This window comes from Ammospiza nelsoni, chromosome 1 (assembly GCF_027579445.1).
Source record: "Ammospiza nelsoni isolate bAmmNel1 chromosome 1, bAmmNel1.pri, whole genome shotgun sequence".
Lineage (NCBI taxonomy): Eukaryota > Metazoa > Chordata > Aves > Passeriformes > Passerellidae > Ammospiza > Ammospiza nelsoni.
The window spans coordinates 53,766,485-53,782,771 of NC_080633.1; the positions used below are offsets into that span (position 1 = coordinate 53,766,485).

At 40.3% G+C, this 16,287-nt stretch overlaps 1 protein-coding gene across 1 annotated transcript; it reads left to right on the forward strand.

Moving 5' to 3' along the window:
• Window positions 1-986: 986 nt before the first annotated feature.
• INHBA (inhibin subunit beta A) lies at window positions 987-13,594 on the forward strand. Its single transcript, XM_059488240.1, has 2 exons — window positions 987-1,779; window positions 12,669-13,594. Exons 1-2 carry the CDS (start codon window positions 987-989, stop codon window positions 13,553-13,555), a joined length of 1,680 nt encoding a protein of 559 aa, XP_059344223.1. The 3' UTR covers window positions 13,556-13,594.
• Window positions 13,595-16,287: the final 2,693 nt, after the last annotated feature.

The following is a 16,287-nucleotide window of genomic DNA, read 5'->3' on the forward strand; positions in this document are numbered from 1 at the left end:
CCCTGGCATAAACTGACAAGGGGCTACCAACACCGGTTGAAACTTCTTGTGCTTTAGATTTCATTTAATTTCCAATGTCCTATTCTAATATTATGATTGCTCTCTGTGATTTAAATGAATGAAGTAATAAGTGCCTTCTAATAACAATGGGCCAAATGTAGAAGATCTTACTCAGCCTTCACTCAGACAGAATTATTATTGGCATCGATGAGGGCTTTGCCTGAGTCAGAAGCAAGTATGATTTGGCCAGATGACATGTAAGACTTCACATTCAAAGCATTTTTCAGGCATTGCTTGATTAACCCCAAACCTAATTTATCTACCCAAGAGCTCCCAGGCACAGACTAGCATAGAAGTAGGGCTATTATATGGCACTACCATGTCATGTCACATGTATGTACCAACTCCTGCTTAGGCTTTCAGTGCCTGACTGCATATTGCAGCTGAGCAGTGTATCATGTATTATAGAGCCCTCCAAACAACAGTGCTATTTTGTGCCTGTCAGATCTTTTGCCAGTGTTGATAACCCCCAGCATTTAGAAGTGAGCAGAAAAGATTTTTTTGCTTCTACTCCGGGCAGAATAATATTTTGAACAGGCAGGGGCTCTGTTCAAAATATTCAGATCCCCTGCCCTCATTCCCATCTCATTCACAAGCTATTTAACATCTCCTGCTATCCCTAACAATACCAGGCAGGACCAAGAGCAAGGTGCTCGTTAAAGATTTCACTCTTTTCATTCATTCATGTTTCCTCTGTTTAGTTAAGCTGGTGATACTGTTGAAGGAATAAAACAAACAAAACAAAACAAAAAGAAAGGAAAAAAAGGGGGGGCATGACAGCTGGGGGGGGAGGGGTCAAACAGAGAGGACAAAAAAAGGAAAAAAAAAGAGAGTAAATTTACAGGAATGAGAAGATCTTTTAGAAAGGGGGGAGGGAAGGAACCACGAGTAGTGATATTTGAAGAGAGGTGTGTGTTAGGGGAGCAATGAGCATAAGGAAGCCAGCCTGCCTGTTCCTCCCCCTTCCTAATCATAGCCTTTACTCACAGACAAAACTCCCTCCCTCTCTCATTCACTCACTCACTTTAGGCCAATCCGTCCTCTCTCTCTCTCTCCCTCTCTCTGTGTCTCTCTCCTACTCTGAGACAGAGTCAGAACTCTTCTCCCTGACAGCCACAAACATCTACAGCACTTATTGCATTCAGAGAGGGAACCTGCAAACAAAACTTCACAGAAAACTTTTGGTTCTTGTTCCAGAGAATTTGCTGAAGAGAAGGAAAAACAAACAAACAAACAAGCAAACTAAACCAGCCCCCAAAAAAACTGTTCGTGAAGGGGGAGGAAAAGCAGGGCCTTTTAAAAAGGGAATCACAACAACTTTTGCTGCCAGGATGCCTTTGCTTTGGAAGAGAGGATTTCTGTTGGTGCTTTGCTGGATTATAGTGAGGAGTTCCCCAACCCCAGGATCCGAGGGGCACAGTTCAGTCACTGACTGTCCATCATGTGCCCTTGCCACGCTCTCAAAGGATGTGCCCAGCTCACAGCCTGAGATGGTGGAAGCAGTAAAGAAGCACATACTGAACATGTTGCACTTGAGGGACAGACCTAATATCACCCAGCCAGTGCCCAAGGCAGCACTTTTAAATGCCATCAAAAAACTCCACGTGGGAAAGGTGGGAGAGGATGGTTATGTGGAAATAGAGGATGATGTTGGAAGAAGAGCCGAAATGAATGAAGTTGTGGAGCAAACCTCAGAAATCATCACTTTTGCAGAATCAGGTGAGTGCTTGAAAAAAAACAAACTGTAAAATATCCTTTGTCCCCAAACTGAAAAATATCCTTTCTGCCAAAACTGCAATTAACTTATTTTCTTCTCCTCAGCAATAATGTTTTCTACAAGGTTGTAGGATGAGACTGGGGGGAAGGGAGAAGGAGGAATGGGATGGGGGGGTAGGACTCTGAAGGAATTTGATTTTTCTGACTTAGTCTTGGCTACAGATTACACTTGCTAAGCACAGTCAGTCACACAGGGAGGAAGCTCTCTAACCAATCTTGAACATAAAGTCAGGCTGCAGCAGGGTCCTCCAAACTCTGCCTGTAAATACAGAGTACTTGCAGTAAAGGGCTGGATTGCAGATTTGATGGTAAAAGAAAAAAGGCTGTAGCCTTTTGGGGAGTTTATGAAGACAGAAAGTGAACTGCAAACTACTTCAGAGACAGCCCTTTCATGTAAAAATTATAGTGGAAGTTACAAAATCAGATGAGGCAGTTTAAAGTTTTAGAAGTGAGATGGCTTTTTTGTGGGTTTTTGCCCTCCTTTTTTTTTTTGTCTTTTTTTTTCTTTAATTTAACACAGCATCTTCGGCAATAAAGAGTTTCAGGGACTGTCAGATGACTTCAATAGAACTGGACAAGTTGCTGTAGCTGATCCAATTTGTAATGCAGACTTCTGCATACTGGAAAAAAGATTCTGCTCCTAAAACACTCCTGCCAAAAATGCAACCTTGGTAGGGTGTATTTTGAACTCTTTCACAGTTCTTTTTCCCCTAACTCTTAGGCAGTAAGAGCTCAGAATATATGTGTTTAGTAAGTAAAGTCTTAAGTCTCACATAAATTGCCCATAGGAAACAGCTCTAAAATTGTACTTTGCTGTCTTGTTCCTACATGAATAGGACCAGAACCCATTTTAATTCAACGTATGTGTATCTGCACATAAATCTGTTAGTGTATGTGGGTATGCTAATGCATGCATCAATAGCAGTTACTTGCAATAAGTCTATCATCTAACTAACAGCAACTTTTTATGATGCTGTCTAGCCAAAGCATTTTTCCTGTTGCCAAGACGGTTTTAAAAGAATGTCATTGTTTTGTTTGGTACAGCATATGGTAGGCAAAGTATGCAAAGGAACTCCAAGCATTTTTGTTTAAAAGTTTGCTGCAGCAGTATAAACAATTAAGACAACACTCAGAGTTTCCAGTCCTGAAAACCTGTTGACTCAGATGTTCTGATTGCAGGGAAGCCATGCACAAGAAGTGTGCATGCTTTTAAGTGCAGACATTCCTGCTGGCTGTCTGATTTCCAACTGTACAAGGAGCCCTTGCCTTTGGAGTCCTTGTCAATATACATATTATCAGTTCTTTCAGCATGAGAGCTCAGGCTTTTCAGTTTTTCCATCCCCTCCACTTCAGAAAGCAGAGAGTAGGTGTCAGTGCCAGAGGTCATTAGAAGCAAGGGTAGCTCAACATTAGTTTAGAAATGAATTTATAAAAGCAAGGAAACCTCTAAGCTGTCTGCGAGTCAGATTCCCCACCTGGTTTTCAGCAGCTCGCTCTGAGCACAGTGGAACACATATGGCATGAACAGTGGTTTCTCTTCACTGTGTGCGTCGCAATCATTTGTAAACACATTATTGTCTCTCCTGAGCTCTGACACAAAGGAATTTGGAATTTGATATATGCCTACTCTGTACAATACCCTCCAACGGCGGCTCCCGAAGCCATTGGCTCCGGCAGTCACGTGAGCAGCAGAAACCATGCCATTGCCCACACACTGGCCAATCATCCTGCCACCGATCCCCGCCACCAGCCACCAACACTGTCACTCTGCTTGATTTACATAGCGTTGTCCTACTGCTGCTGACAAATTACTTGAAGAGGACTTAACGCTATGGAGTTGCAGGACAGGGGCATCCACTGTGTTCTCATGCCTTCTCCTTCCTGCCACAGTTCTATTCCTTCATACTAAGATGATCCTGGAAGCCTAGGCAGGAGGGCTGCTCTGTCCATTTTTTCCATACCTGCTGCCTTTCCATACCGCTTTGATTTGGGACAAGGGAGGGACTATGAGCAACCTAAAAACTGAGCTCTGGTTTGGGCTTATAATGGAAATGATAAATCCACTCTGTGGAGTAACTTCAGATTACTGAAGCATATTCATCTACAGCCATTCATCTGGTAAATTGCTAATATAGAGGATCTACCACATTTTACAGGTGCCAGTGCTGCAGCAACTTAAGTAAGCCCTTCTTGAGATCCTGTCCTCTTGTGCACTGGAAGTTATTCCTATCAAATATGGAACCAGTATCTTTTTACTGTAAAGGAAAGGGAGGCAAAAAACAAAGGCAAGTGACATGTCATATAGGAAGTATGAGTTAAAAAGACAGGAATTGAATATAGCCACAGCCGCCACTTTTCGTACTGTGGGAACTGGGAATAGCATGAAGAAATTTAAACACCAAGCAGGAGAACAAACATGTTCCGCTCACAGCCAGGTTAATGTGTTTCCTGCTTTTAACATCAAACTCACTCTGCCTCAATAGAGGGCAATAAGAAATCAATGAAAATGAATGAAAACATCTCATATTGTGTCAAAAAATGTCTACAAAAAGCAAAATAAGACTTTAGGCTTCTTGTTTCTTTGTGTATGGCTTGACATAAACAAAGCCTTTAGGGAAATGTCTTTCAGATGCCACATTAACTACTTGCCTTTATAAAAATGTAGTATTTCCATCTTTCATCAGCCATATTCTCAAACATGCAAAGAAGTGGGGTGAATGAGCAAGCGGCACCCTGTGCATGCAGCTCTGTCTTGAGACTGCTTTTTTCTAAAATAAACCAAAATGCAAACAAGAGCAGACTTCAGACAATTAGAGGGCAAATAAATGTAGTAAGCTTGTCGGAAGAACAGGTGTAGTTATGTCCAGGAAATCAGCAAAATAGTTGGCAGGTACTTTTTACAGCTAACAAATCCAGGCAGATTTCTGCAAAACTAATGACTGTGAGTATTGGGCAAAAGTTACAAATGCACCCTACTGTCCTTTGGCACTCTTACAAGTAAAACATGAAAATTACTTTCTACTTGCATATCAAACTGAGATTACTAACGTTGATTGGTTCTGCTGTAAGGGAAGTTGTGCCAGAGTTCTGTGTGTTACTTCAAAGTCTTAAAATTAGTTTTTTGAGGAGAGGGGTCATAAAATTTTGTGACAAGCGAATCCAACAGGTTCAACAACAGAGATACTCAATACTTATAAATGTGATTGGCTACTAACTCGTTCATTATTTTAAGTAGACAGCTTATTAGGCAGTTCTGGGACTCTGCCAACTGAATTTGATCCTGGCAACTAAACTACCAATGAAATGGGTTGCTAACATCAGCCCCCGAGAAGGTGACAGGAATTATCAGATGGAAATACAGAAAGCTAAAGATTTATCTTCAGGAGAGATTCCAGGGGAAAAAAAGAGGAGTCTGCCAGCTATTTAGACCACTACCACTATTTTGTACCACTTCATACAGAATTCCAGGTGAACTGACTTGATCATGTGATGCCTACCTTCATGTGCAGAGGGATACATGTATTTACCTACCCTATACAACCAAGCTGGCGGTTCAGGATGGAAAAAACCCCAAAGGATGTGTCGCTTATGTATTTTGAATAATTTCGACAATTTTTATTTGAAAAGAACTGTATTTAAGGGTACAAGTACTCATGCTGAATAAAGAACGGCCACGAGAGGGCACACTCCAAAGGCTTTTTGCTCCACACGAGGCAACATTCCCGCACACTTATTTTACCTAATTGGATTCTGAATCCCAGAGATATTTATGCTTATCTGTAGCTGCTCTGAGTGGGGATCGTTTCTCTCTTCTAGTTTATTTAAAAGGCAAGGATTCACTGGAGTGAAAAGCTGCAAGGAAAATAATGCAGGAAGGAAATAGGTAGAGGAGTAAAAGATGGATGCTAGAAGTGCTGGAAATCTAGACAGATCAGAAATTATAAATATTATTTTTTACAAGATACTGAGAAATGTGACCATGAATCATCCTATGAGATGATTTGCTCACATAATTTTTTTAATGCAGTCTCCTCAGCTTTTAGAAAACAAGCCTATTTTCCCTTGTTGTTTTTTCTTCCCTCCTGCCCCCCTCCCCCCTGGTATACCAAATCAAAGATTTCAGGTTTAGCAAATGAAGGCAAACTGCTTCCAGAAGAGGAAAGCCATTCTGTATTGATCTGTTTCTCTGTATCAAAAATGTGAGAATTAAGAGTGGATGGTTGGTTTAAAGAACAACCTGAGAAAGCACAGATGAATCTAGGAAGGTGGGAACCAGTTTAGAAAAACATACCTGAGAAAAAGAAAGTACGGTATGTGTCCATCTCTGTGTTGCCAGGCCCACAGTTTTGTGTGCTAGTAGGGAGTATCTGAATATATATTTGCCTGTGTGTGTGTATGAGCACATGTATGTCCTTACATGTATCCCAGGGCAAACATGCTCCTATACCTCTGCCTGCACCCATAGCATTCCTGCAGACAAGGATGTGCATTCATGTGTTTCCTCTGTGCAGGATATATCTGCCTTGCATACATGTACGTGATTCATGCTCAGGAATTCTTATATCTATATCTATATATAGAGATATGCCTATGAGAAGGCAATCTCATTTAATGCAACATAGCTTTGCAACGTTAATATAGGATTGAAGCTTAGTTGACTGGAAGCAACTGGAAATTCTGTTATTCATTTCAGTGGGCCTGGGATTTGGGCCTTAGTGCTCAGAAATTAAATATTTTAATGAAAACAAACAGTCAGCCTCGATCCACCTAATTTTAGAATTTACAGCAAATTATTACAAGTATGCACAAAAAAAATTGCTCTCTCCAAAAAAAAAAAAAAAAAAAAGAAAAAAGATGAAGCCTTGGGATTGTTTTTACCTTGGAATATTTTACTGGTGCAAATATTCCTAAACTTTGCTTGAGCTATTTTAGACGTAAACGAAGAAATCAAATAAAAGAAATAAAACAAACTTCAACGAAACAAACACCTTTTTTGTTTCTAAATATTTGAAGCCATGTGGGGGAAGGGCTTTCAATTTGGAAAGAACTCAAAGCTGTGGATGTAAAGTGCTTCCTAACAAAATAGCAGAGGAGAGTCAAGGTTCACCAGAACTGAATTATTTCACATTCTGAATGACCTTGTCAGTGCCTCTTTGGGTTAACTTTTCAAGAAAAGGTATTTAAATAAAGTCGCTGCTGCTGCTGCTGCTTTTTTTTCCCCCCATGAGCACTCAGGGAATAGTTCCTTTTTCCTGATTTTCTTTTTTGATTTATTTTTCTCTTACAACAAAATCTTCCTTTTCTGACAGCTAATGGTAAGTAAGCATGAAGATAAGGTATTAATTGTGCCATAATTACCCCTCTCACTGTAAGAGGCAAGAGTAAGGGATAAGGAATGAAAGTATGTGACCTGGATGAGTGGTCACATATGCTGGATAATGAATAATCAGAATAAATTGTTTGCCAGTGATCCATAGGCTGAAATGCATTCACAGAAATGGCCACTGTCTGACTGTGGCAATAGGAGACTTGTAATCATCAGTCTGCCTAGGGGATAATTACAATACGATAGCACTAAATTCTCTGAAAAAATTCTACACTGCAAAGAATTCATCTAACTCCAGTGGTCACTCATTAGTAAACATTTTGAGCAATTATCTCTCAATAACCATGCTCTGCTCTTCACTCTCTTTAGAGGAACCTTTCTAGTAACCTATTTTTTTTCTGTCTCCTGGGGAACGGAAATGAGAAGTGAAGGGAAGGATGCTTTTGAATGTAATTACAGATTGGCACGCAGTACAAATTCTCCTAAATCTAAACATAGGCAGTAGTAAAGCTAGCAACTAAAAAAGGAAAAAAAAGCTTGCTTTGTATGGAAAAACAGTTCACTTACAGTATAATGTAAAAACGTTTCAAAATTAAGCACCGGTGAAGCATAGATATTTAAAGCGACAGCACCTTCTTACGCACTGAGCATTTATCAAAGAAAAATAAATTCCGTGTATTAAGAGAAATTAAGAATAAGCCACATTATAATGTTACAAAGAATAATGGCTTTCATTATGAAAGAAAAAGCCTTAATAATTTAAGAGCATAAAGGTAAAAAAAAAATTAAAGATTTTTGCATTTTACTCAAAAGAAGATACTCTCAATTGTATAGCTTCGACCCCACCTAGTATCTGTGTATAGCTTGAAATAGCAGGGCTTGATCTTGAATCCTGCTGCAAATTGCAAATAACGGAACTTCAATGGCATAGTTAAAGCCAGCCATACAGAGGGAAGGATCCTTAGCCTCAGAGGAAGAGCACCCTGGACCTGCAGATCTCTGCTGGAGCACAGCATCAGCTACCTGATGCAGGGCTGCCCCTCCAGTCCCCCCGGGCCTGGGCCCTCAAGGGCTCTGCCAGTGTCTCCACGGGCTACTGTGCCATGCCCATCACCCACGTGCTGCTCGGGAGCAGGTGCTGGCTGCAGAGTGCGAGCCCTGGCCAGCCCTTCCAGAGGCGGAGAGTACCTGTGCAGGCTCCCCTCTGCTTGCATGTTCAGGTTTCTCTCCTAAAAAGGTGCATGAGCACTGCTGAAGAGAAAAACAGATATGAGAAAACTCCCGTGCTATATATACTGCTACACTTTCTTTCCATTCAGTAACTCCTTCCATTAAACCTTTTACCATATATGCACTACTTAGAGCTTGTATTTTTAACCACTTCTCACATCATTTGCTGGTGTCACTTGCCCTGCTAGACTGCTCCTTTGGCATCACAGCCCTCCTTCTGGAAGGGACTTTGCTTAGCAGTAAAGCAGAGAGGTGGCCTCTCCAATGTTTTGGAAAAGGGAAATGAGGAAAAGCAATCAAAAGGAGCCCAAAGTAATCCCTTGTCTCCTTTTTCAGCTGCCTTCTGCTATGATAACAATCCAGGCTGTTGACACTGCTGTTTATATGAGCATGGAAGTGATGAAGGCATTATCACTGTTGGGCTGTGGGTCTTTCCTCAGCAGTCAGGCAGGAGGAGCAGGATGATTACAAATAGAAAAAGACCCTTGCAAATCACCCATGGCAAATGTAACAGCAGGAAAAAAGGCTAAACCAAATGTAATCATGGAAGTGATACCATCCCCAAATTTCAGGAGTCTCCCTTTTACCTTCATTTTGATGAACTGAAGCTTTAATCCTGACCGTTAATTCAGACCTATAAAGAAAGACTGCTAAATCCCTAAGAAATATCTTGAGAAATTTAACTATAGATTTTTATTTTTATTTTTTTGTCTCAGAACACTTGAAGAATTTATTTTATTGTAGCACTGAACCTTTTGGAAACAGAGATCCTGTTATAAAGTGAATGTGTAACCATAATAAGTCAGATCCTAGGGTCTCAATTTGGTTTTAGAACAGGCCAAACTCTGATTTCAAAATGAGCTTGTCTGAGAACAGTGTCCTCTTAAAAACTGCAGGATTCATACCATTTGTGCTGTGTGATCGTAACAAACTAGTTGTGAATGTGGAGAGAATTCAGAAAAGCTTCGTTTTTTCCTAATGTGAAAGCATGCTTTTTATCCTCAACCTTGCACTATTCCCAGTCTCCTTCTAAAAAGACCTATGAAAGGGAAAGTGTTTTTTAATTGCTATAAACCCTTTTATTAGCTGTGCAGGTTTCAGGATTTTGTTTCATTCAGAAATATTAGGTTCAGATAAGCTCCCTGCATCTTTTCCTTTAGACTCTTAACCCACCATTTGTTTCTGAAAATGTAGCTAACGACATCCAGAGAGGCTGTTATTGTAGCTAACAACCTACAAGGAGCCTGTTATCCCTGTAGAAGGACATGTCTTAGGCTACCTTGTTCAAGCTCACTTCCCTTAAGTAAAGACAAAGCAAGTACTCATGTACTTTCACCATACTGTTCAAATATTTTTAGTAATGAGGAAGAATTCTACTTTGACACATGGAGGAGCATTTGAAAAGCTATTTAAGAGGGTTTTTGAGGTCCTGTTCCTTTCATGTAATATTTGTCAAAAAGACTGCTTGCATCATTACACTTCTGGCCAGTGCAAAAGGTAATGTGAATATTTGCTGTTGCAGATACGTCACTTTGTAACTATTTTCAACTCCCACTAGGATGGAAATAGCAGAATGTGAAATACCATGCACTAGCACTTAACAGTGCTAGGTTATTCTGTAATTCAGGGCTGCCTGGATTTTTAGATTGGATAGGTCATACAGCTTCTTCCACTGTTGAGCCAGGTCAGCACACCCTACCCGCTTTCTCCAGAGCAGATGACCAGACCAGATTTTTTTGTCCATTTCCAACACAGATGAGCTTCTCATGCACCCAGCACAGTTGATCTGCCATGCACAGGACCCCCAGTAAAGCCAGAACTGCTGTCTATGCGCAGCTTGGTTTCTCAAGAATGCAAAATAAGTATAGCAATTCCCAGCAATCCATGCTTATTCCAGACAGAAGTCTGTGAGCTCTGGGGAAAGAGAGCAGCTGGGAAGAAGGTCTTCTGCAGCTTGATCTAAACCACATTTTATTTTACCAAGGTTTGCTTGAGTAGAGGCAGCAAGCAGAATGGGTTGAATAGAGAGTGTTGGTTGGCAGCAACCAGCAACCCACCCTTGGCACATCACCTGCCTTCAGGTTCCCTTTAAGTCCAGGCCCCCTCAGAAAGGATTTATCAGGACTGGAAGGGATAACCTAAAGTTAGAAGCTGGCTTTAGAAGGGAGAGTCGGGGGGAATAAAGCCAGAGTCTGGCTGGTTCTCACAGCCCTTAGAAGTATCCATTATCTGAGAGAAAACTCCATAACACCCTATGTACAAGGCAACCAGCCTTTCGGACTTCCGTTGGACTGGAGGGATGTCACTGTACAACTCCTCACGCTCTGAAACTGAGTCAGGAGTGACATTGGTGTCTGTCACCTGACCTCTGTTCAAACACAGCTGGCAGCTTTGATATAGTTTGATTACCAGAATGGAAAAGAACCCAGCATTAGCCATTCAGTCATTATTGAATGAATCAATTAAAAATAATAGAAAAAGAGTACTTTCATCATGCCTCACAGTACTGGTCAGCTTGCTCTGTCTTTTTTATGAGCTACTTCCTTAAAAGAAGAAATTAATGTAACTCACTCTGAAGACTGGCATCAGCTTCTCTCAGTCTGTGAGAAGCAGTTAACACAAACCATGTGTTTCCATATCTCAGTGACAGTTAAAGTCTACAATTTCACACTTTCACTTAGTGGGAAAACAAAAACAAAACACTGTGCCCTTTGGACACTGTAATTCAGAAATGTCTCTCTCTTTGACCTGGGAATGCCACGAGGGAAAGCTGAATGTGTCAGTGCTAGTACTTCACAGAGAAGAAAAGCAACAGGTAGCTCAAGGGGCAGCACGGCCTGCCTACAAACTTCAGAAATCATCAACTCTTCAATTTGCAAGTGAACACGAGGTAGATGTCTCTTGTGATTTTTGCTCCAGTCCTGTCTCACCTGAGAATGGGAAAATAGGGAAATGGTCAGGGAGCCCATAGTGGTGAATTCAGTTGCAGTGGGAAGCGAGGAGAAGACCCTTGCTACAAAGAGGGCAACTTTTCCTGTTATGTGTCCTGCTACTTCTGTTTTAATCACCACTTTCTGGTCTTAGGCTGCAAAGTTACAGTTCACTGACAAGAAGAATTGCTGCACAGAAAATTCGTTAAACAACTATGGGTAGCTCAAGAATAATATTAATGACAAATTGATAATTATGAATACAGTTTCTTTCTCACTAAGGCCAGATATCTGTATATTGCAAATCTCTGACCCCAGTCCATCCTGGCCTCCATGCTGAGAAGGAACAAAAGACATCATTAGGGCTTTTTTTTTTTGTTAAGAAAATAGAAAAGTACCTCTCTTGAAAAAATTATATCACCACCATCCCCCAGCTAATTCATTCTCTCTTAACTTCTTCATGCTCTAGTGATCAAATCATTAAACAGCCCTCATTATTCATTCCAGCTTCTGCCAGGGATATGAGCTCTGTATCCGAGAAACACCTCCTCACCATCACAATCATCATAATGACATCTTAGCAAGTTGATACAATTATGCCAGAGAACCATCCCATAATTATACAGTTCTTTAGCTCATTTCTTAGTGTATTCACCATTACTATAATCACAGCAAGTACAGTGCCTTAAATTAGGAACAGGATCTACAGCTAACAGGATGAAGTCTGCCTGCTGCAATTCTTCAATTCTTCACAATATAAATCTGAAAACTTTTTAAAGTGGAGGTTCATATTTTAGGCATGTGTTTGTTTTCGAAACAATAGATATTTACAAACTCATTTTAAGATGCAAATGAAGGATGTATTGTTATGGAGGGAGAGTGTAAACCTCTTCCCCACGTAATACCAAAGTATTGCTAAAGAACTGGTAGCACTGGACCTTATTTTCTAACCAGATATTAGGTGTAGATTTTTTTGCATATGGTACATATGGACTGCCATCATAAAGCATTTTTGCCTTTGAGCTCACAGTGATCACAAAGACAGCTGAAGCAAACCTTGGCAGCCACTGATGCTTATTTGCCATGAGATCCATTAATCCCTTACATTGTCACTATGAAAAATGGTCTGGTTAAAATATGCTGGAAAACAGGCAAATGTATTTTCACAAAATATAAACTGAGGAGGGGGTGAAGGAAGGTTAGACAGAAAATCCATAAAAATTAAAGAACCAAATAGAAAACCTAGGGCACTTCACGCCTGTGGAAAAAGTAACAGAAGTCTCTTTAACAAAATCAAGCAGACATACTAACAAGCTCTTCCTGTCTATTTCCATTTACCAAATCAGGCACAGCCAAGAAAATGTTGCACTTTGAGATTTCCAAGGAAGGCAGTGAATTATCGGTGGTGGAGCATGCTGAAGTGTGGCTCTTCCTGAAGGTCTCCAAGGCCAACCGGAGCAGGACAAAAGTCACCATCCGCCTGTTCCAACAGCAGCGACAGCCAAAAGGCAATTCTGAAGGAGCAGAAGATACAGAGGATGGGGGGCTGAAAGGTGAAAAGAGTGAGACTTTGATTTCAGAAAAGGCAGTGGACACTCGTAAGAGCACTTGGCACATCTTCCCTGTCTCCAGCAGTGTCCAGAGACTCCTGGACCAAGGCAAGAACTCTTTGGATGTGCGGATTGCCTGTGACCTTTGTCAAGAGACTGGAGCCAACCTGGTGCTACTGGGCAAGAAGAAGAAAAAGGAAGATGATGGGGAAGGGAAAGAAAAGGAAGCTGGAGAATTCACAGGAGAAGAGGAGAAGGAGCAATCACATCGGCCCTTCTTGATGATGCTTGCCCGGCACTCAGAGGATCGCCAGCACAGGCGGCGAAGACGAGGCCTGGAGTGTGATGGCAAAGTCAACATCTGCTGCAAGAAGCAGTTCTTTGTCAGCTTCAAGGACATAGGGTGGAGTGACTGGATCATTGCTCCTACAGGTTATCATGCCAACTACTGCGAAGGAGAGTGTCCCAGCCATATAGCAGGCACATCTGGCTCATCATTATCTTTCCACTCCACTGTCATCAACCACTACCGCATGCGGGGCCATAGCCCCTTTGCCAACCTCAAATCATGCTGTGTGCCCACCAAGCTCCGGCCTATGTCCATGCTCTACTATGACGATGGCCAGAACATCATTAAGAAAGACATACAGAATATGATTGTGGAGGAGTGTGGCTGTTCGTAGACGCTAGTGTGCACAAGACCCTTCTTGTTAAGTAGAAAATGTATCAAAAGCCCAAGAAGAGGAAAGACCTGACATGGTATAATATTTTTTGAGTGAAACAATCATCAGAAATATAAGCAAAAATAGAAGAGAGCAAGAAAAGGGAGAGAAAGAAGAAAAAAAAAAAGACTTATGGAAGATCAGAAAAGACTTCAGCTGCAAAAAAGGAAGAAAATGTCATGAAGATGGGCTTGAACAAGATAGTCAAAATGGTGGTATGGATTGGGGATTTCCCCTTCCTTTCAGTATGCTCCTTATCTTGTTACATAGTATACTAAACATTAGTTACTACTAGGGGAAGGAAGTTTTGTTCCCTCCCTTAGTTACCCATCAGGTCAAGCCATGGTAGCAGCTCATCTAACCTACAGAAATTTGGACAAAGTCCAAAAGGTCAATGAAAAGCCATGTGTATGATCACTGCAGTCACTGGCGCTTTCCCCCCACATGTACAGAGCAACTGAGTAGGTGTATAGTGTTTGTGTTTGTATATATATGGCTATGTATTTACATACATGTCTCTATACATACAGACACAATACACATACTTAACATTGATCAAGGGTCAATAGTGTGCAGGGTGTGTACACCTTCATCTTCTGCACTACATTTACAAAAAAAAAAAAAAAAGAAGAAAAAAGGAAAAAAGAAAAATGAAGAAAAAAACGGAACAAAAAATTAATGAAAGAATAAAAGTTACATTCTGTAAAGGTGCTTACAATGTTAGAACTATGCAACCTAGATGGTTTGAAACTGTTTACCTGCAAGAGAAAGAAAAAAAAAACAGAGAGACTTTTTTTTAAAATGGAAGTAACTTGTTTAAAAAAAATCTTTGGTGAGAGATACTTGAAAGGAACATGTTTGTCCAGTTGCTGGAGTCAAACATTTCTATATTTTGTAAAAAAAATTTTTAATCGTTTACTATTTGCACTACAATGGTGTCTGACCTGTCTAATCCTTATTTAACAAATATTTGCAAGGGAGGGTGGTTGGGTGTGGGAGGGGTTGAGAGCTGCACTTATTGTGAGCTATACAAGAACTGCTACAGCACACAAAATAGCTATTTTTATTATTATAATAATTATTATTATTATTTTGTACCTTAAAATGAATAGACACATACACCAAAGACATTTGTGCAAGCCTCTATAAAGTCTGTTTGTGGTTGGTACCATTCACCTGTAATGAGTTAGGGTTTGAATTAAGTCAGTGGGTTGATTACATTCAGGCTATAATATCTGTTAACCAGTTAAATTCAAATAGTGCCCTCAACAAAAAATCACCATTTGATGTAAGCCCAGAAAATCCCTGGGATTTGGATCCAAAGTGCTTGGATCTGAGGTCCATCTGAGCATAATCATACTGTTTTGTATGTACAACACTAAACTCAGCCCTTATGCACAGCAAATGTGCATTGTAGGGAAATAACTTTGTCCAAGGGATATACATACATATGTATATATTCCTGTATGTATATATGTATGTATACACAAGGTATAAGCACTTCTGGCTTCATTTTACTGTTCTTAAAACAATGAATGTTTGTGTGCAAAGCACAGTATGTTAAAAGATTTTTTGTTTCTTACTGCCAAGTGGGAGGCTACATGTTCAAAATGGTATTTGTGCAAGAGAAACCTGAAGTGCTGGTATACACTTAAAAAGTGTTGATGTAAAATTACAAGCAGCCTTGGGCCCTGTCCACCATTGCTCCTGCAAATATACAGAAAATGGCAATTGTGGTTGGGTTTCTGTTTGAAATGCAGTCTTTGCTGAAATGCTGGCTTTCTCAACCACCACCCTCTAGCATGACAACTCTTAATGGGTTTGCGTGTTACCTGTAAGACCTAATTTTCAGTGTCAACACCTAACCTGAAGGGTCCAACCCGTAGGGCATAGGTAGATAGTTGTTGTTTTTTAAAAAAATTTTCGCTGTCATATTTAAAAGAATGTTAAACTTACATTTGTCTTTGGGTAGGGGGAGATGATAAGAGGGAATGGGAGAAACCTTTAGGCCCTGTTTACACTGAGTTTGATAACCCTGAGCCTGAAGCTTCAGACTCTCCTAGGTTTGCTGAACCAAGCCCCTGTTAGTTGCCTTCTGAAGGGGACAGGCTTCTAAATGCCTCTCCTGGAAAGAAGTACTAACAAAGCTCCCCATCTTGCTGAGAGCACAGTCTGTTTAAAAAAAAAAAAAAAAAGAAAAAGAAAAAAAAGAAAAAAGATAGCACAATATAACCCAGTCACACTGGCTAGGGATAGTGTGTTAGCACCTTCATGGCAAGAACCATGTTTAAACAGTGTAATCAGGGCCTTCATTTTTTGTCAGCCAAAACTGTTTGTGTGTGCATGTGTGCGTGTGTGTTCTCTGCGTGTGCAGATGTGTGTGCGCATGGGCGCATGTCTGTATTTGTATGTATCTATAGAGATAAAAATGAAAAGGGAAAAAAAAAGAAAAAAAAGAAAGAAAGAAAAAAAAATAGCCCTTTCCTCTGTTGAATAAGTATCAACATACATGCATATAGCTAAGTTTTCTATCTAATTTATTCCACAATATTTAGATTGCATAGTACAGCTAATGGGTTATACATTTATGTACTTTTTATACAACACAGTTTTTTTACAGACTTGTTTGCAATTTGCAAAAAAAAAAAAGTTGAAAAAATATAATTGGTTAAACACTAAATTTGTCACTGAAG

Bases quoted from the DNA above. Each gene is read 5' to 3' on its own strand.
- INHBA (XM_059488240.1), top strand. From the start codon at position 987: ATGAGCATAAGGAAGCCAGCCTGCCTGTTCCTCCCCCTTCCTAATCAT. The intron at 1,780-12,668 runs GTGAGTGCTTGA...TTACCAAATCAG, and splicing joins CATCACTTTTGCAGAATCAG to GCACAGCCAAGAAAATGTTG.